This window comes from Fukomys damarensis, unplaced genomic scaffold (genome assembly GCF_012274545.1).
Source record: "Fukomys damarensis isolate Sample0158 unplaced genomic scaffold, DMR_v1.0_HiC HiC_scaffold_9, whole genome shotgun sequence".
Lineage (NCBI taxonomy): Eukaryota > Metazoa > Chordata > Mammalia > Rodentia > Bathyergidae > Fukomys > Fukomys damarensis.
In genome coordinates this window covers 28867482-28888743 of record NW_022900921.1, presented here as the reverse complement: position 1 = coordinate 28888743, position 21262 = coordinate 28867482, and the positions used below count along the sequence as shown (strand labels likewise).

At 49.2% G+C, this 21262-nt stretch overlaps 2 protein-coding genes across 2 annotated transcripts in view; one reads left to right on the top strand and one right to left on the bottom strand.

Annotated features, from left to right (window-relative positions):
• The window catches only part of Pitx1 (paired like homeodomain 1), a 6816-nt gene extending 1467 nt beyond the window's left edge, over positions 1–5349 (top strand). The window contains exons 3-5 of the mRNA XM_033761476.1: positions 200–300; positions 2470–2702; positions 4619–5349. Of these exons, the coding sequence (XP_033617367.1) occupies positions 200–300; positions 2470–2702; positions 4619–5161 (877 nt within the window). The 3' untranslated portion in view covers positions 5162–5349. The remainder of the gene's footprint in view (positions 1–199; positions 301–2469; positions 2703–4618) is intronic.
• A 1827-nt stretch (positions 5350–7176) lies between these two features.
• Catsper3 (cation channel sperm associated 3) overlaps positions 7177–21262 on the bottom strand; it is a 53313-nt gene continuing 39227 nt past the window's right edge. Inside the window, exons 9-10 of the mRNA XM_010614082.3 lie at positions 18755–18854; positions 7177–7232 (exon numbers count right to left, since the gene is read on the bottom strand). The gene's annotated coding sequence lies outside the window, so the exon portion shown is untranslated. The remainder of the gene's footprint in view (positions 7233–18754; positions 18855–21262) is intronic.

Genomic DNA, 21262 nt, shown 5'->3' with positions numbered 1-21262 from the left:
GCACATGACATGGGGCCCACCTTCCATCTGGCCCGCGCCGCAGACCCCCGCGAGCCACTAGAGAACTCTGCCAGCGAGTCGTCGGACACGGAGCTGCCAGGTAAGCGCGAAGTTCCGCGCGGCGCGCACTGAGCCCACGCAGGAGCGGGGAGAGGGCCTGGCACCCGCGCAGCGAAAGCCAGGTTCCTCTTCGCCCCAGGAAACATGACATGGGGCCCACCTTCCATCTGGCCCGCGCCGCAGACCCCCGCGAGCCACTAGAGAACTCTGCCAGCGAGTCGTCGGACACGGAGCTGCCAGGTAAGCGCGAAGTTCCGCGCGGCGCGCACTGAGCCCACGCAGGAGCGGGGAGAGGGCCTGGCACCCGCGCAGCGAAAGCCAGGTTCCTCTTCGCCCCAGGAAAGTCAGGACCTTCCTTTTTCCCGGTCTCGACCTGACGGCGAACGTGGAAATAGACACGCGTGAAGGCAATTCCACGCGGTTCCCGGGCGCCAAGGGACCGGCAAATGCACCAATCTACAACCAGAGCGTTGGACTGACAGCCCATCTTGGTCAGGGGCAAAGAGAACGGGAGGAGAAAAGTTGGCTTTGCGCAACTAGGCGCGCCGAGGAGCCGCTTGCACCGAAGGAGAGAAGCAGATCGATTAGGGGATGTGGGTGACTGGACGAGAGAAAGTGCCCAGAGATGGAGAGGGGCAGACACCGGGTCGAACGGGGGGAGGGGAGCTGCAGATTGAGAGGGAGAGACGGAAGAGAGGGGAGGGCGGGCAAAGCAAATTGAGGGGTGGAGAGGGAAATATCAAGTAAAAGGAAGATACGGAGAACGGAGACGGCGAACAGGCGTCCCGACTCCTAGCGAAGCCGGCCGAACCCGGATCCAGGGATCCCGGCCCACTTGTGGGGTCAGAACTCAGAGCCACCAGGCAATCCAGCCAGGGCTTCTTGCCTCGGGCACGTCTCCCTTAGCGATATTTGTCCGAGAGCTCAAATCTTTTCCCCAACCGCGAGCTAAGCCGGCTCGTGGGTGCGCGGGCAGTGGCACGGCGAATCCCGGCCAGTCTGGGCAGCCCGACTCCCAGAGCGCGCAGCCCTAACTCGGCGTCGCCGCCGAACTCCGGGCTCCCAGGGCCAGGGGCGCCTCTTTTGCGCTCATTTCATAATCCACCGCTCAATGTTTCCCTCTGCATTTTAAATCTGTTTCTGTTTTGCAAGAGACTTTACCTGTTTTGGTTAAGAGATAATAAAGCCTGGACTGTACTTTTGTTTTCAAAAGTTTTACGCGTGGTGTTTAGTTGGTTCTTATTTTTAAAGCACAGAGCAATATAGTTTGATTTTTAACTAGATTTATTAACACGAATTAGTAACTTTAACTGTAATTTTATTTTGAAAGAATAAGCTAGGTGTATTTCTCTGGAATTTAAAATATGTACATACAAAATTGGAGCAATTTTTAAAAGTTAATCCAAAATGGCGTATTTCTCCGAGATTTTTCTCAAAAATCTATTTACATCGGTGTTATTTGGGGAATTTAAAATATCTAAATATGTGTTTCTTCAAGATTTAAAAATTATGTCTACAAGGTGTTATTGGAAAGGGGTCAAAATTCATTCTACAATGATAGGTGGATTTTTTTTAATCTCAGAGAAATAAATGTGTCTGATTGCCTGGAGTTTATACAAGTACAGTTTTGTATTTAGTTAGAGGTGTGTTTGCACAGTTTCTGGCTTCTTCATTTACATTTGCTCTGTTTCTACCTGCCTGTTGTTGAGAATTTGTGACCTTTTCTGTGTTTTTAGACAGAGAGCTGTGAACTTTTCTGGGCTTCTGTGTTTTGTTTTAAATTTTTTTGTTTCAGTGTTTCTATGACCGTGTGTGTTTTGCTTAGCTTTAAAGAAAGAGGTTGAAGACCAAAGTCACTTAGATATGTCTGTCTGGGCTGCAGTTGGGGTGTTTTCTAGGCCTTGGGACTAGAAGCCTACATGTAAGATCGAAAACCCTCTGTGCTGGGGCTCCCCGCTCAGCCCTGGAGAAAAATAAAATAAGTAGAGAGGTTTTGGGACACCTGGTTCAGACTCCACTAAGCTCTAACTTCAGTCTAGAAAGATCTATTTCAGAAAAAGCAGGCAGGTCCCCCCCCAATTTAGAACCCAAAGTGCCAGCAAAAACTGCATTTGTGGGTGACAGGAGCAGCTGGGCCAGAGCCTGAGCTGAGCTGTGGGAGCAGGCCCTGCCCAGTCAGGAACCCAGGACAGCGGTGCCAGCTCCTGGGCTCTTTTCTGCAGTATGCCAGACCTGTGGTGCCAACAGGTGACCAGCACCCAGGCAGCTCTTTGAAATGGGGACCTCTCCCAGAGCCCCTGGTGGGCGGGAGGGCCGCCAGCGCTGACCTCTGGCATTTCGGTGGAGCCGGGAACGGGTGCAAAAGGACATAAGCCCAAAGTGATCCGCACTTGTTCCTGCCTGCTGCAGAGAAGGAGCGAGGCGGGGAACCCAAGGGGCCTGAAGACAGTGGTGTGGGCAGCGCAGGCTGCGGTGGCACTGAGGACCCAGCCAAAAAGAAAAAACAGCGGCGGCAACGCACGCACTTCACAAGCCAACAGTTACAAGAGCTGGAGGCCACGTTCCAGAGGAACCGCTACCCTGACATGAGCATGAGGGAGGAGATTGCCGTGTGGACCAACCTTACCGAGCCGCGTGTGCGGGTGAGCGAGGGAAGCGTGTGTAAGGGGGCCGGTGTACTGGTCTGCAAGCAGGCAGCAGCAGCCCTCAGAAGCCAAGACTGCAATCACACTTTCATTCTCCCAATACGATAGTCTGCTCCTGCCCTCCACTGGAGACCCCACCTTAAACTGGCCACCCCTTGTCTGCTAGGCCCCTAGGCTGCTAGCACCCCAGGTGCTGCCCCTTCCCAGCCCTTTTTACCTGACCCTTGGGCTCTGCGGCTCGGATGGGACTCTCCCATGCCATGAAGAGCCCAGGATACATTCGCATGTTACGGGATACTCGGGGCCAAAAATTAGGCAAAGGATTCCCCACTACTGGGGACCTCTGGCTCAGTAGCCTTCCACCAAAAACAAAAGAAAAAGGTCCCTCCTGGCTGCCTCAAAGAGGCCTGGAAAGTGCCTGCATTTGAGTCCCATAATTTCTTTCTTGGAGCAATGGTTTCCTTCTGCACTTCTCCAGAATCTCAGAATAGGCTCCACCTTCCCTGGCTATCCAGCCAGGCACTAGCTGGAATCTCGGCTTCATGTTATTTACTACTGTAAGTCTGGGAGTCACCCTGGATGGGGGGGGGGGGGGTTGTGTCAGAGTGGCTCTCCTAGTAGTCCCTTTTGGAAAATAGTGTCTCAGACCCAAGACCAGACTATATTCTCCTTCAACTCACCATTTTGTTGTCAGTAAACACAAAGTTTTCCTGACGGAGAAATAAAGGAATCATTTCTTCTCCGGGTGAACAGATATTTAATCAGATATTAGGAGCACATCCTAAGCCAGACTGAAGTCCCACTTGGCCCACAGACTCCCTGCTATAACCCATCTTTACCCTTCCCCAGTCAAGCTGGCCATCCTGGTGGGACTTAGAGCAAAGACGCTGCACTCAGAAGTCCTGAACTCTAATCCTCTCCGGGTTTTTGGTGGCAGGGCGGGGAGGAGATAGAATCAATCAGTACTGGGGCTTGGAGAAAGCTGAAATGCAGAGGCCCCAGTGGTAAGCTGAGGGGAAACAGCCTTGGGGCTGGAAAAAGGTCAAGGAGAGCAAGGATATATTCATTGGGTGGGCTGTGATAGGTGAGGATAGGAAAGGATCTGGCAATTGGGGAAAAAAAGACATTCTTAACAAAATTTGGGTGAGAATAAAGGAGATTAGGGAGAAAGTAGTAAACTAAAGGAAATTAAATATTTGCAGAGAAACACATTTGGTGTATGTTTAAGTCGCAAGAAAGAAATTACATATTTAAAGGAGAAGCAAAAGTATCAAGAGAAACAGTGAAGGTCAGATATTTGGAAAAAAAGAAAAAACGAAATATTTGGAAAAGAATCAAAAGTATAATAATAAATGAAGGATAAATAAGAAAGTAGACTGAGAAAGAAGAAAGGTTCAGACAGGGATAAACATTTAGGACAAAAATGAAAATATATCCAACATTGCCAATAAAGATGAAAACAGGCTTTTTGAGCGATGAAGGTAAGACTAAAATTGGAGACAGAGGCATTTGTTTCGGGGGAGAAAAAAAAAGTACCCTTAGTATCTGAGAAAGAAAATGTTTGGAATATTTAGAATATAGATAGGGACCGGTTTGGGCGAGAAGGTAGAGGGCAGACTGGTAGAGAGGAGGAAAACGAATATTTGTTAAAGCAAAACGGAATCACTATTAGAAGAAAATTGATTTAATTTGGAGAAAATGATAAAGATCAAAAGAAGAAAAATACTATTTTCCTGGAGCCAGGAGAGTAACTATTATAGATAGAAAGTGGGGGCAGAAACATCCGTGAAAGAAAAGAAACGATGTTTGGAGAGAAGGAAGCGAGAGGAGGGCTCCAGATGGCTGGGAAAAGAGGGATGAGGGGCCCTTCCCGCCCTCCGCAGCCCTGACCTTTCTCCCGCCCCCTTCCCCAGGTCTGGTTCAAGAACAGGCGAGCCAAGTGGCGGAAACGCGAGCGTAACCAGCAGCTGGACCTGTGCAAGGGCGGATACGTACCGCAGTTCAGTGGCTTGGTGCAGCCTTACGAGGACGTGTACGCCGCCGGCTACTCCTACAACAACTGGGCCGCTAAAAGCCTGGCGCCAGCGCCGCTCTCCACTAAAAGCTTCACTTTCTTCAACTCCATGAGCCCGCTGTCTTCGCAGTCCATGTTCTCTGCACCCAGCTCCATCTCCTCCATGACCATGCCGTCCAGCATGGGCCCGGGCGCAGTGCCCGGCATGCCCAACTCGGGCCTCAACAACATCAACAACCTCACCAGCTCCTCGCTTAACTCGGCCATGTCACCGGGCGCTTGCCCCTACGGCACACCCGCCTCGCCCTACAGCGTCTACCGGGACACGTGCAACTCGAGCCTAGCCAGTCTCAGGCTCAAGTCTAAGCAGCACTCGTCTTTCGGCTACGGCGGCCTGCAAGGCCCGGCCTCGGGCCTCAACGCGTGCCAGTACAATAGCTGACCGCCCAGCCAGGCCACGCGAGCTGAGAGCGCGGCGCGGCGCGGGCGCAGAGGACTCACACAGGGCTCGGCTTGCCATCTCGGACCTTGCACCTGGGTAGCCCCCTCCTCTTCACCTCCCCACCTCCAGGTTGGTTTTGTGTTTCCTTTTCTGGGCCCCCACTCTGCCCTCCAAAAAAACCAAAAAAACAAAACAAAAAAGGTCGGAGAAAAGTGCCGCGAAAAAAAAAATGGATGAGTTGCAATTTCCCCGGGGATGGCGCGGGTGGTATGTGTTCGTCCCACAGGCCGGGCGGCCCTCTCTACGGAGCCGAAGCGTCACGGAAAGTGAGCGCCTAGCGGAGCGGCCAGGAGAGGACGCCCTCGCTTTCCGCGGCCCAGCCTGAGCTGCCGCCTTCAAACCCAATATGTGGAGTCTAGATGGGCCTGGGATTCCCCTTCGGCCCGCACGAACCAAGTCCCCCTCTCCCAGCTGGGCCGGCCGAGCGCACCTTAGCTCGAATCGGATTCGGCTCAGAGCGGGTATTGGGCTGGGGATGGCCCCCCGCCGTGGACTCGCACAGGCCCAGGCACACCAAAGAGTCCTCGTCACCCTCGCACCTCTGTTAATGCCGCCACAGAGCCGCAGCTGGCCAAGCGGACAAGGCAGGAGGAAGAGGAGTGCTCCTCTCTGAGCATCCTAGCCCCGAGCTTAGCCGCAGAAGGAGGCCCCGGCTCCAGGCTCCATTTGCGGTCCAGTAGGTGGCCCCCTGTCCCGGCCGCGGGAACAGTCCCCTCCCTGTCCTCCGTGCAAGAGTGGAGCCGGGAGAGCGCAGGGCGCGGCTTTACGGCCCGCGCCCACTTTGCACACCCGCTCTCCGGCCCGCGCCCCTGTTTACAGCGTCCCTGTGTATGTCGGACTGACTGTATAGAATTATAAATCTGTCTATATCGACTTGTCCATGTACGTCTATTAAAACCATAGTCCGAGCGTGCTAAAGCACTGCTGGGCCCTGACTGCTTCATTTGGCTGAAAAGGGAGGCTGACAAATGGAACTGTGTCACCCAAGATCACGGGGAATTGGGAAGAACCGAGGCAGCCCTCCATAGGGTTCCCCTGACCCTGCTTCCCCACTGCCATTCCTGACCTGTTCATCCCGGGTGTTCTGAGCTCTCCGCGCCCTGCTGCGGGTGAGCAGCCTCTCCAACACAGGACACAGAGATGGCAGCCCTAGGAGGACCCTCTCCCCTGGGCTCCAAATTGTACAAGCTCTCACAAGCTGTGTCTTCGATGACCATCAAGGCCCCCCCAGAGTATTATGGGGCCGTTGACTGCCCAGAACCTCGGGTGGGGGCCTTTTCGAGCCTCTTGAGGGGCAGGGTTACCTTTTCTCCTTTGGTTCGATTACCATGGGAGCCTAGCCAGCCAGAGCTTTCCTCTGCCTTTCACCCTAATGCCTCAGGGTGCCTAGCTCCCAACCTGGGCTAACAGCTGGGCCGAATGGGCTGGAGAAAGTGTCCATCACACAGGACTCACTTTTCACTTCCCTTCCAACCCAACTTATGGGGGCTGCTGGTCGCCTACACCCTCCCCTGGCTTTTGGAAACTACTGAACAAGACCAGCCTGTAAACTGCCTGTAAAATTCTGCTTCCCTAAGTAAGTCACTTCTAATGGCAGAACAAAATGTTTGCAGCTGCAGCAGGGGAGGAAGGAGGGGTTGAGGTTCAGCTTCAGAATCACCTTATGATGGTGACTGGCACTGTCCTGGAGCTGGACCCAGGCTGGAGCTGTAATGTTGCACAACCAAATGGCTCCTTCATGAGCTGAGAGCTGAAGAGCTCTATACACACATTCTCAAACCAGGTCAACACTGACCTGAGGTCAGGAGTGTTAGCCATACCCCCAACCTAGGCTCCATGAGACTCCAACTGGGCCAAGGTCACACAGAGCCAGCAGGCTTTGAGATTCCACAGCCAAATGTCCTTCTGTTGCTCTTCTCACCTTCAGATGAGTGATTGAGAAAGGTCCTCCCTGGGGGATGGTTCAGCCTGACTTCTTTCAGGATTTGGAATTCAAGGCCAGAAACATAGGCTGGAAAGAGAAAGGTGGGGGAGGGAAGGCTGGGACAGCCCGACCTCCCCTCCCCCAACAGCTCCAGTCCAGAGTTCCGACCCTCACTCTCTGGAACATAAACACAATCACATCTGGACTCACAGTGCCTCCCCCAGCCCCACACATCTGACAAGGCTTTGGGGCCCTGGTTTCAGTTGAGGGCAGAAGGTAGGAGAGTTCTAAAAGGAGATAGAGCTGCTGGAAAGTAAGCAGGCAGGAAACGTTTCCCCAAAAGCCAGGCCCAGCCCCAGGTGAAAGAGGACCACCATGCAGGGTGCTGGTTGCTGGTGAAGATGCAGTGTGACTGTGAGGACACAGGCTAGACAGCCACAGACCATGGATAGCAGAAGTAGTCTTAGAACGACCCCATCACTCGTCTTGGACACAGCCTTCCAGGTGAGTGTAAGAACCAGTGTTGGCCCCAGCCAGTTCTTTTCACCAGCTACTCTGTGGCTGGCACAGACAGAGCATTTAGCCCTTCCCAGCTGCAGTCACTTCTGGAGGGACCTAGGGAAGACAGAGACCCCTGAAATCCATGTCCTCTGAAAAAAGAGCGGCTCTGCCTGGAACAGATCGGGGAAGGGGCTGTCATTCAACATGGACAGTGCTCCTACTACTGGTGCCAGTGATCCAGTAGTGGAAAAAATACAGGGGGCCTGCTCTCCTGGACAAGTAAACAAACACATGTGTACTGTAATTACAAACTAAACCAAAGAAACAATGATACCATGAGCAAGAATAGATGGCAGTCAACCGAGTGGTCAAATAAGGCTGTTTCGCTGGGGTAACTCCATCTCTGTCCTGCATAGCAAGCACTGACATTTATTGGACCAGCACAAGGTCCAGGACCCTTGCTAAGTGCACACACCTCACAGATGGGCCCCTCTACCTGTGCAATAATCTTGTGAGAAAGGGTCCTCATGCCCTTTCCCTGATGAGGCCCCAGACTTAGACATTAGGTCACTTGTCCACAGGAGGAAATGCTAAGGCAAGTTCAAACCTAGTCAGTGCGCATGCTGCCCTCAGCACTGGGCTTCCCCGTTCCAACCACCAGGGGCAACAGAGGGGTGGGTTTCTGACCTTGAGATCCTAATTTCTTGTAGCCCCAAGAAAATCAAGCAAATTTGTTCAGCTGTAACAGAATGAGCCCCTAAATGTGGCCACAAGTTTAGAGATGCCATAAGTTGGGGATAGAAGTATAAGAAAGCTGACACCACCACCCCCAGGCACTGTGGGCACCAAAAGGAAAAAGAGATCAGCCACTGGGCACAACCCTTACAGAACCTGGTCACTGAAGAAGGGGAACCAAGTCACATGCCCTGGCATTACAGTAGTGCTAGTCAGTCCATAAGCCTCCCTCTGGACCTCAGTATGCCTCAGTTTAGAGCTGAGGCATCAGAGCCATCTGGAAGGGATGGAGAAGCCACAGCTGGAAGAACTGCCCTGGAAGGGACAGTGCCTGGGAGCGCCAGTCCTGGAGGTGGCTCTGTCTTGCCTTTCAGCACCACATGCCTGAGCCTGATGCGCCCCCCATCCCAACTGATGTAACAGCAGGGCTTCAGTAACCCAGAGGGCCCTGGGGGAAATGGGGATGGGGGTCTGATGCCCCTAAATCTCCCACATCTTCTGGGCTAGTTATGCAGCTCTAGAATCCATGGGAACTTTTGCAGAGCAAGTATGTGAATTCTGGCTCCCTTTCTGAGTTGCCTTGAGCAAGAGACTTAATTAACATCTCTGAGCCCCTTTTCTTCTTCCACAAAAGGAAATAATCACTTTTTCCTCTTGTTAAAAGCATTAAGTGAGCTATTGCACACAAGGCTTTAGTGATGGTGCTGTCACACAGAAAGCCCTCCAGAGATGGCTATCATTTAGTGCTACAATATTATTAAGGTGAAATGCCACGGTTGTCCCTTGAAGGGAGAACCTTTCTGCATTCATAGGCTTCTCTGTGAAAGTTTTACAACAGTCCTTTCTGAAAATGTCATTTGGGGTACAACCTGATTTCCCTTCCTCCAGCTCCAGGCCCTGTCAGATGTGTCCTGATTGACTGTCCCACTGACCACATCCACACATACTCTCCCACCTCACCCCAGGAAACATCCTAGACTTGGGCTCTCAGTAACCCAGCCCATTGTCTAGGGGTCCATTTTCCTCACCATCCTCCACAGGCCAGGCTCTGGGAAATTCAGAGGTACGAGGACCAATTCCTGCTATTTGCTAGGCATCTGGGGAGAGGCAGAGCAGTCTGGTCAGTGCCCAGATAGGAGCCACGAGAACAGATGTACAATCTCACCCCACGGTTCTCCTGTAAAGGCTCTGGGCAGCCTGGATTGAAGATGCCCGAACACTTTTTGTTTGTATATCATGTTACCAATTGCTAACGTGAGGCCCTTACTGAGCACAGGCCCCATGTAAGTACTTTACACGAATTATAGCTCCTGCTCCTCATAGCAACCTCATGAGGGGGGAGCGTATTATCTTTATTTTTCACAGAAAGAATCTGAAGCTCAGAGGAGATCAATAAGTTGCCCAAGGCAGACCAGCTAATGAGAGTTAGGGTTAGAACTTGCACTTAGGCACTCTGACCAAGGACCCTGCTTCTACACCCACTGTGCTAACCACTTGTGAATACACATTTGTATTCAAGCAAGAAAGGAAATAATTTATGTTTCTGATGATACTAGGAATTGAACTCAGGTCTTTGTACTTGCTAGGCAAGTGGTCTGCCACTGAGCTATATTTCCGTCCTTTTTTTTGTCTTTCTTTCTTTTGAAACAAAGTCTCACTAACAAGCTGGCCTTAAACTTACATTGTGATCTTCCTGCCTCAGACTCTGGGGATGCTGAGATGACAGGTGAACACCACTGTACATGGCTTGGAAATTAAAAAAAAAAAACAAACACTGAGTTTAGCTGGGCTGCAAGAGAGAGAAAGGAAAGACCCTACACCTCAGGATTTGTCTTCTGACCTCAGGGCTATGTGACAGCAGAGAGGGAATGAGGCACGATCAGTGGAGGACAGAGAAAGCCCTGGTGAACAAAGGACCCTGGAATATCAGCCCTAAAACGGGAATCCCACTCATCAGTATTCAGTTTCTCATTTCCTAGTTGGCTGTTGCAGTCTCTGCCTCTTAGCCCTTCCAGTCCTCCAGCCCTGCTGGTCCTGCCTTCTTGTCCACCTTCCTGGAAACCCCACTGTTTGCACTCCTGCTCTGCCTTTGTAGGTTTCTAGACTTACATCCTGACTGGCTAGCATTGCTCAGACCAAGTGTCTACGTAGGAAGTGTCTGCCAGTCCTCAGGAGACGGGGCCTCCGATTCCAAGAATCAAACTCGCAGAGGAGCAGCTCTAGGTTGAGACCAAGCTGCATGTGGAGGAGAGAGAGGGCAGGATGGCCTTTTCAGAGGACAAAAGCTGACTGAGGCATACGTCTCTGTGCTGCCCCTTGCCATGCACTTTATGTATTTTATTTCTAGCCTTAGCCTCATTTTATAATGGGGAAGGGGAGGCTCAGGGAGGTGATGTAATTTGTTCAAAGGCATGCATGCTCCACTTTAGGAATTCAAAGCCTACCCTGACTGACCACAGAGCCTTTGGGCTTAACTACTCCCAGCTCTGGCTCCTGGAGACCACAGGGTCACTGCAGAGAGCCAGAATGGGGAACTGAGTCACGTGTAGACAGTGACACCTGGCTGGAGAAGTAAGACCACTCAGCAGGTGCTCAATAAATATTTGCTGAATAAAAAATTAAAGGGCTGCTTTCCTTGTGCCCCACACTGCAGAAGCTTTTCTCTACCCTTTCTCCCTCTCCCTACTCCTTTCTTCTCTTGCTCTGTCCTCCTTACTCCACTCACTCTTTCTTTCCTCTCAGCACAGCAGCTCTTGGTACTTGTTTCAAAAGTTTATCTGAGGGCCAGGATTTAGCTCAGTGGCAACCATACCTGCCTCACAAGCACAAGATCATGAGTTCGATCCCTAGTACCAAAAAAAAAAAGTTTATCTGAACCATGAAAAACCCAGTTCAGAAATGGGCAAAGGACTTGAACAAACATTTCTCAAAAAGATATATAAATGGCCAACAAGTATATGAAAAGATGTTTGACACCGTTAATTGTCAGAAATGCAAATCAAAAGCACATGAGAGGGGCCGGGGATTTAGCTCAGCGGTTCGGTGGCCTGCCTTGCAAGCACAAGGACCCGAGTTCAATCCCTGGTACCAAAAAAAAAAACAAACAAACAGAAGCACATGAGATATCATCTCACACCCCTGAACATGGCTAATAAATAAATAAATATTGATATGATAGAAGACTGAGAATATGAGGGGTTTAGAATCCTTGTGGGTTCCTGATGGGAATATAAAATGGTGCAGCTGCTAGGGAAAATGGTATGATTCCTTTAAAAGTTGAACACAGATTTACCATGTGATCAAGCAATTCCATTTCTGGATATATACCTAAAAGAAATGAAAGCCTAAATTTGAGGAGATATCCCATGACCACAGCAATAGCGAAGACATGTTCATTATGATAGCCACAAGGTGAAAACAACCCAGGTGTCTAAAAACAAGTGAATAGATAAAGCAAAATGAAGTGTAGACATCTAATAGAATACTATTCAGCCTTAAAAAGGAAGGGAACTATGACACACGGTAAGATGAAATTAGCCAGGAACAAAAGAACAATGATTATGATTCCACTTATATGAATCACCTAGAAAAGGCAAATTCATAGAGACAGGAAGTAGCCTGTAGCTGCTGTGGAACGAGGGAAGAGGAATGGAGAGTTATTGTTTCTTAGGTACAGTCTCAGTTGGGAAAAATGAAAAAGTTCTGGAGATGGATGGTGGTAGTTGTTGCATAACAATGTGAATGTAATTAATGCTATTGAACAATACAAATTAAAAGGATTTAAATAATTTTATGTATATTTTGCTACAATATTTTTTTCAAAAGTCATATCCATGTTTACGCCCCTGCCTTATCCGGAGAGGCATTTGGAGGCTGATACCCAGGACTCCTAGGGCCTAGTCCACTACCAGCGCTGGCCCACTACTTGTTGGCAAACCTTTCCTCACAGCCCTGTTCAGCCACCAGCCCTTTTGGGCCCTAGCAACAGCTGACTTCCACAGGGTCCTCAGCCCACTTCTCCATGCTTTGTGCAGTAATAGTAGTGGATACCCATAAAGGTCACTTTTTTTGCTGAGTGTCCACCATGGACAGCAATCCAGAATGGATGCTTTTCTCTATAAGTTTAACATACAATTAATAATAGGTTTGCTATTGCATTTTAAAGTGTGCTTCTCTGTCAAAAGGCTAAGCAAGGTGAGCTATAAAAGTCCATAGGCACAGTATCATTTTTGTTCTTTTATACGCTTAGAGAAATTTCTGGGTGTGTACAAAATATTAACACCAGCTACCTTTGGGAGGAGAAAAATGAAGTTTTTGTTTTTTTTTTAACTTAACCTGTCCAAGGTTTTTTGTTGGGGGGAGGGGTTGCACTTAGCATGTATTACTTTTACAATGATAAAATAAAACAATGAAAATTATATTTTTAAAATACAAAATCCAGGGAGTAGCCTCCTGCCCACAGTATCCTTGTCCTCATCAGCCCAGGGTGTCCATCATCATCAAAGCGGGATACTTGGCTTCTTGGGATTTAGCCTCAGCTGGTGAGGCCAGTATGATAGGTGTTGAGTAAACCTATAGATAGATAGATAGATAGATAGATAGATAGATAGATAGATAGATAGAAAGATATATTCTTAAAGGAATGAAATTTTTGTTTTGAAATACACTTTTGAAAGCAGAGGTCAACTAGTAGGCACCAATAAGACTGTTCAGAAAGGAGAAAAAATTTGCTAACAATGGGATTGCTCAGCAAAGAGAGCTCAGTGTTTGGAAAGGACTCTGAAGAGGGAGTCCATCTCTCTCCCTTTGTCCCTTGGTGCACCCCTCCACCATCCCCTCTCCAACTCTGCAACCTAGCTGCACTCCTACCTTGCACACACACACACACACACACACACACACACACACACACACACACACACACACACTGTGTCTGCGAGCCAGCATGATCATGGAATCTTTATTAAAGAGGTCCAAATTACCAAGGTTTTACTACACTACTAAAAATAGCAATGCTTACTTAGCCTATTTAATAAGCACACCATTTCTAATTTTTCTGCCTGAGTAAACTAAAACATCATTCCAGAAATACATTTTTATTGAAACAAGAAGGCTTACTTTTTCCTCTTCATTCATACACTGTTCTCCTTCTCCCCCCTCTTGTCCCCTGTGTCCCTCTCCACTCCCTGCCCCTACTCTTTTTTTTTACGTTTCAAACATAAAGGGGAAAGTAACAGTAATTTGGACTTGGCTTTCATGCAAAATGGACCAATTTTTTTTAAGTGTTGGTAATTTGTCCTGAAAATAGATATAGGGAGTTGGACTGGAACAGCTTTGAAGAATGGGGTTTTATGAGTGGAAAATGAGGCCTGAGCATGGGGAATGTGTGCTGCACCTCCCCTTGTGCCTGGGACAGTGCGGCATGTGTGATAATCACAGCTAATAACACCATTATTGCTATTATCACATATTATTATTAGTCATCAAAATCAGACAAAGCTTATTAACCCATTTAATTGAACCAAAAGTTTAACATCCCAGTGACTTCTCGGAAAGTATTTGACAAACTCTCCAAGACATCATAGCCACAGAGCAGCTGGCCATTCTTCTACCTGCCAGGCTGTGGAAGGACCAGTGAGGGTTTCCCCAGACTGTTCCTGCCTGTGGCCTATCTGGGAACTTTCCAGGACATACTGAGATGAATACTTATCCCCACCCAGACTCTGGCATTTTCATGCACAAACATGCTCACACAGGCACACACACACCCAATTTAAAGGATATTTTGCACAAAAGTGCCCCCACCCCCACAGCATGGCCAAGGATCCTTCCTCCATCCCCCAAGCTGGCATTGATATTGAGTCATGGACTTTGTGAGGGCAGCCACACACAATTCTTGGTGGCACCTGGCTTCTTCTGAGCTTGGCGTCACCTCCCAAAGTGTCTCCACTCTCCCATGGTCCAGACCCCAAGGAGGGGGCTGATGAAATCTACTCAGCTCCCCAGGCTCCCAGAGACTCTACCAGCCCCCTCATGGAGAGATACCCACTCAGCCAAGGCTGCTGGAGGGACCTGGGACAGGGTGGGGCTTGAGAGGGACAGGGAAGTCCCTCTAGGAGTCAAGAGACCCAGATTTTAGCCCTCGAGGTGGGCTCTGTCCCTGGGCTGACCTTCTTTCACAAAGCCCAAGTTTGGGTATTGGACCCATCTGCCTGCTTGTTAGGATTTGATGCCAGGGTTTGAAGAGACCCTGGGTGTGACAAATAATGTGTGACTTTCCAGGGGGTTGTTGTTTCAGATGTACAAAATTCTTCATCATCTGCCTGCTCTACCTCTGGAGAAATTCTAAGTGTAGGTGCTCTTCCTTAATCAGCATGGATAGCCTCCCTACCTACCAGACTCCCCCATAGTGCTCCCTGCCAGGGATACAGCTCTCTTTGATGCCTTGGTGAAGTAGCACTCCTAAGGCCAAAACAGAGATGCTGTGCTGCCCTTTCATCCTGCATGGGGCCAGGAGCTACCACTGGGATGAAGTGGAATCACCTCTCTGAAGCCACCTGAGTCCTAGTCTTCCACCAGCCTCTGACATTTCTACTGTGCCCTGAGCAGCAAGACACAAGAAGGTCCTGCCCTGGCCCACCCAGCCAGCCTGAGGGGATGAGGGCCAGAGTCAGGAGGATCACCAAGGTGATGAGCTCAAGTTTTGGATCTAGACACAGCCTAACAGAACCTCCACATAACCTGAGATTTGGTTTTCACATCTGTAAAACAGGGATGAATATGAAAAGGTAAGTCTAGTGTTTGGCACTCTTACATGCCTGTAACCTAATAGTGGGTTTCTTTTCTGCCCACATTTTCCTCCCTCCATCAACCTCCTAAAGGTGGCATGTCTCCGGCAGGCTGCTCACTGGCATCCAGCTGTTAGGGCATGATCTCCCAGTCTAGTGCCATCCCCAAATGATGCTAGGAGAAGAAATATCTATTGGTAGAGGAATTAAAGTCTCATTTAAGGTAAGATAGGAAATGTCAAAGGTGAAAATGTGAGCTAATGGGAGAAATCTGGGAAAGGCAAGATTGGGATGGGTGTGCAGAAGTAAATATGTGCAGGAATAGAGTCTGAGCCAGGCAAAGAGGAGACTTGGGAGATATAGGGGGGCCATACATGCCAGGTGAGGGAGATACAGACACTTAAGAAGCAGCAAGAATCAAACCTGGTCAGTCATCACTCTGCTCACAGTCTTTCCAATTCCTTAAAATCCAAACTTCCCACTTCATGCCCAAGGTCCTTGGGAGCTTGCCCCAGTCTATCCCCCACCCCACAAAGTTCCCCCAAAACTGTAAGCTGCTGCTTCACAACCTCTCACAACTCCTTAAACCCTTGGGGCTGGAGATGTAGCTCAGTGGTGCCTCCACCTGCCTCACAACTCCTTAAACCCTCTTGAAATTCCTGCCTTTTTGCCTCTGTGCCAGTGGCTCTTCTGCCTGCCACAGGGATGCACATACTGTACATTTTCATTCTTAAAATTTAAACACTTCAGTGAAATATGAGGCCAAAAGTCAAGATCAACCCAAAGCACTGTTGATAGTTCCATGGTTATCCTTCCAGGTGCCCCTCAGCATTGACACCTACACACATGCGCAATATCCCTTGAGCTCACTCACTGGGACACATAGTGAATCACATACATCATGTGTTGCTCTAGAAACTACTTTGTTCATTCAAGAAAGCATCCAAAAACACTTATCAATAAGCCATCACTTCTAATGGTCACACGGATGGCTTCACAACAACTCAACCTCTTCTATCACCAATGAGCATTTAGGTAACTCCTTCTTTTCTTTTGTCATACTTCTGTTATAACCAGCCACAATAAATGTCATAATCCAGGCATCTCTGTGTACTTTCCTTTGGTTCTGTAAGATAATTTTAGGAAGTGGAGCTTCGAGGCCCTAGAAATGTATATGAAAAGTCTAATTCACATTGCTTTATGACAAGGCCACCTATGTCTGCTTTGCCAAAAATGGATAAGGGTGCCCATTCTCCAGACCCAGGCCAGAGTAGGTTTTGTCTATCATCTTTGTTATCTCAAAGGGGGAAAAAGTCTTCCTGCCACTTTGTGTGTGTGGTTTTATTTTTCCTTTTTGTTTTTTTAAATGCAGATGGTGCCATATATGTTCAGTTCTCCAACTGGCTTTTCCCACCTGACAGTTCCTTCCCTCTTTTTCCACTTGCCCTTTCCAGGGCAGGTAGAAATCTACTTACTTTGCAAAAGATCCTCCCAAAGTGCCCCTCCGGTGCCACAGCTCCCACCACACCAATAAGCAGTCAGTGCATGCAGAGACTGGTGCATCCCCTTGGCTGCAGCCAAGCCTCCCATGTGGGCCTGCTGTATGGAAGCCCAGGGAAAGGCGGTGTCTAAGCCAAACCCTCTCTGCCCAGGCTGTAATTTCCTGATTAGGCACCGCAGTCACCACCCTTTCTGCACACACTGATTGCTTCCTGCCGTCCTCTCAATCTCTAAGGCTCACAGAGTTCCCGGGGCCAGCAACATTCAGAGCCTTAACCAGGCGGTGAGAAGGTGCCAAGCAACTGACCGACCAAGGCCCATTTGCACAACCGACCTCCCTCCTCGCACAGTTAGGCCCTGCTCAGTAGGGGAACCATGACTTGATTTTTAAGCTTCAAGAAGTAGCTTTAGCAAAAAAGAAGTTTTCTATGAGCCAACAGAGCAGAGGGTACATGTGTGGCCTGCGTTCAGACATTGACTCTACCCTTTGGTGCTGATCTTGGCCATGTTAGCCTCTCTGAGTGCCAGCTTGCCCACCTATAAAAAGGGGATAACAATTCTTCAGGAGAGTGTTGCTTGGCATTATAGCAGAGTGGCTAAAGAGCTAGACATACTTAGCTGGGAATTCTGCTTCTTCCCCTTTTACTCATCAACTTTAGGTTTATTATATCACCTCTTTCAACCTCAGTTTTCCCACCCGTTTAATGGGAATATGAAAATACCTGTTTAAGTGCTGTTAATGCAATTGAAATCATACATGAGAGCATCTGGTAAATGGAAATTCTGGCAAAACAGAACGTGGTATTTCCACGGTCAATAAAGAGAACAGGCTGTACTTGTGGAGTCCTGGCCAGACCTCCACTTGGGCTCCTCCTCCTCTGGCCCAGCATCAAGTTCTACAGAGGTCTTTTACCTCAGGCCCTGATCCCAGGCATCAAAGTTGCCCTGGGAAAGGAAGGAGTCAGGAGCAACGGCACTCCCAGGATACTGCACTGCAAGTACCTCAGGGGCTACCTCTGCTGTGAGAACCCCACCATCCCATTGCCAGCCTACACAGGCCACATCAGTCCTCAGTTTCCCACTTTAGAGCAGGCCCTCATACCCTAGCCTCTTCTACACTCCCTTTTGGAGACTTCAGATTCATTTTGCAAAAAGTCAGTAACATTTGTTGCCACTATCCTTTCAGATATCATCACCTGAAGGCCCGTGGTCCAGCGAGGGGCTCGGTGCATGGTTTGTAAAGCCCTTTTAACATTTCCAAGCTTTAGCCTGAGAGGTCTTTGTTATATAAGGGTAGAGGGGGTGCTGGAGATGGAACCCAGGGCCTCATGCACGCTAGCTACGTGCTTCACTACTCAGCCACACCCCCAGCTCCCAGGGAGGGTCTTTTATGTAACCTGAATAATATCCAGACGCCACATAGGATAATCTATTTTTCATGATCCATTTTAAAAGGTACAGTAATTTCAACCATTACTTACCTTTCTCAGAAAACATCAACAGAGATCCAATTCTTAGTCCACAGGACGCTTAAGATTCCCCTCTTTTCTCTATCCCTGGTCCTTCAGGCCAGCTGTGTCAGAGCCGCTATCCAGAAGTCCCAGATTCCCAGCTTTTATCTCCTTCTCCTCTCATCAAGCTACTAGCCTCTCAGCTTTCTCTCTGCTTTGCATGTTACCCTGACTCCCCAACATGGAGGAAAAATCCAAGAGCTAAAGAAGCAAGAACGCCTGGGGCTCTCTCCAGCTCCAGTTCTGTGCTGCACCCTTTTCCCAGTGTGGCGTTACACAAAGAAACCCAACACAAGACCCAGACAAGGGGCAGCACAGGGCTGACCAAGCTCAGAGAAAATTATCTTCGGGCAAGAGTGGGATACTCATGTGTTGATAAGTCCTACTTCATCACATTTATCTCCTTCCCCCTACCTTGTGACTAGAATCAGCCACAATCACCTCTTCTTTCTGGGAGGCTGGTTAGGAATTCCAACCAACTTCTCTCTCAAGAGCTTGCAGGAGATGGAGCAGAACATTGGGCCCAGGGCAGAGCCTGAAATAGGTAAGTTCACCACCGAAAGCAAAACCTGACCTGTTGAAAGCCAGTTTGGTTTAGGGGCATCCTAGCTCATCAGCATTTGAAGACATCAGGATGTGCAGTTTCCAGTATCTCAGTATCAGGTTTCTAGGAGCTGTTGGAATAAAGAGAAGAACTTGTATTCTCAGTCACCGTCTGCTCTTCTAGTCTTCCACACTATAAGGACTGCTCCCTATTGGTGGAATCAATAAGCAGAAGGGAAAAAAAGGAAAGGCAAGGAGAGGAGAGCAAAATACCCACTCTCCAAATACCTCCAGCCTTTCATTCTGGTTCTTTCCCACAAGAACTGGGGAAGGGTCGCAGCAAAAGATGAAGACTTGGGGTCAGGCCTCCTGCATCCCATGCAGCTCTGAACCATCAGCTCACCACTCAGGACAGCTTTGCTGGGTCCCAGGGCTGGGGAGTGGGGGGGAGATCCTGCTTTCCATAGCCAGGCTGGAGCAAAAAGAGTCACTTCTACCCCAAGCAAATTATTTGAAGGTCTCCAAGTCTGTTTGAGTTGGTGACAGCCCAAGTGGGAATTCCAATCTGCCAGTGTTTGTTCTGCAGGCTAACAGAGCCAAACAGGAATGCTGCTTTGGGACTTTATGCCAAATATCCATTGGTTCTGCCGGCAGCGCTGGGCCAGCTCCATGCACGTCACTCCCTTCCAGTTTCTGCTCTCTGAAAATCTACTTATGCCCTCATAGTTGACTTCCCCACTCACTCAGCACCCCAGTGGCTAAAGGCCACCATGCTGAGCCTGGGACCAAGGTCTCCATTCATTCTAAACCCATCTGGAGACCCATTCATACTCCTGCTGCAGGTCCATGACCTCTGCTCTGTTCTCAGTTCCAGCCTTTCTTCCCTGCCACCTTAATGTTGGTCCTCTTAGTCCCTGATCAGCACAGCCCTTAGCAATTGTCCCTTGCAGAGGTACAGAGCTGATGGCCAGGAAGTATCAATCATGAGTTGACAACATCCTTCTCACACTTTTACATGTATTCTGTTTGATCCTTGTAGCTGGTCAGTTTTAACATTCCATTCCTTACAGGAAATACCTAAGGCTTCAAAAGGCCAAACACAGCTGGGTGTGGTGGCACATATCTGTAATCCTAACACTTGGGAGGCTGAGGCAGGAGGACTGCCAACAGTTCAAGGCCAACCAAGGCTACATAGAGAGACCTTATCTCAAAAAACAAAACAAAACAAAACAAAAAAACACTTTGCCCAAAGTCACCCAGTTAAGGATTTCAAGTCTTCTGATTAAAACCATGGTACTTTTTCCCTTGCCTGGCAGGGGCAAATTTTTAAATATTTTATTCACTTCCAGATGCCTAAGGAAATTCCCAGGGTCCCCATTGGGAGCAGGTGGGTGTTTTGTTTTGTTTTGTTTTTGTTTTTGATACCCAGGATCAAACTTGGGACCTTGTGCTTGTGAGGCAGAAGGTGGAACCACTGAGCTAAATCCCCGGCCCCTGAGTGGGTGTGTTTTAACGTCCCCTGTGCTCCCTAGCATCCCTAGTGTGAGCAGTTGACAATATCGCTTTACTCCAGCCCTGAACTGGTGCCATCACCTGCACCCTGCCTGCCCTGCTCACTTGGCTGCTCTCATCAGAATACCTTGGAAGCTCTAGTCTGGAGTCACCCTCAAGCAGAAAGGTCCTGAGCTTCTTTTCCTTCTGCAAAGGGAACTGACGCCCCCAGGCACTGGCACAGTGCCCTCTGACAGCATCCTACAGCATGGCAGTGCATCTGACACTCAAGAGCAATGTTTTGGAAATGTTTTCCCCATTCTTACTGTGACCCAGACAGCATGAACAGTAGAAAATGGAAATGATTCAGATATCTTATAAGAATGCTCTTTGCATTCAAACAATTGTCACCTCCTCAGGGAAACTGGCCTATGTAACTAAGAGTACAAAGTGAGCCAGGGCTGGTCTATGGGTTTCTTGTCACTGAACCCTCACACCCAGCACAGTTTAGCAGACAGTCAATATATGGCTAAAACCATGAAGAAGGCTCCTTCCTACCTGCCAGTCCCCTGCCTCAGTGTACTGTCCCTCAGGCCGGGAGCCCAAGGGCCTGACCACAAGACCCTTTTTTCCAGCCACTTTCAGTCTACCCCATGTGTTTTCTGCTGATCTGAATCATTGTATACCTGAGGCCTCTCTTTACCCAGATATAGGTGCCAGTCTCCCTCCTCAGCTCTACCCAGAACCCATCTCACCCTCTGTCTGAGGTGACATTGCCAAGGTCACAGGCATATGCCCCAGCAGTGGGAACAGAGCGGAACTGCCAGGGCTCTGAGCTAGCCAGTCTGGAGCAAGGGGGTGACAACTGCTCTGCCTCACTGGGACCTTCAGATAGCTCTACTGTGGCTGGGCCAAAGTGATGCCAGGTCCTTGCAGCTCTGGTGGTCATTTGGCCATCAGAATGATGGAGACAACTGCCCTTCAAGTGAAGATGCCTAACTAGCCCCAGGAGGGAACCAGTCTAAGGCATCCTTTGGGCCAAGGTACA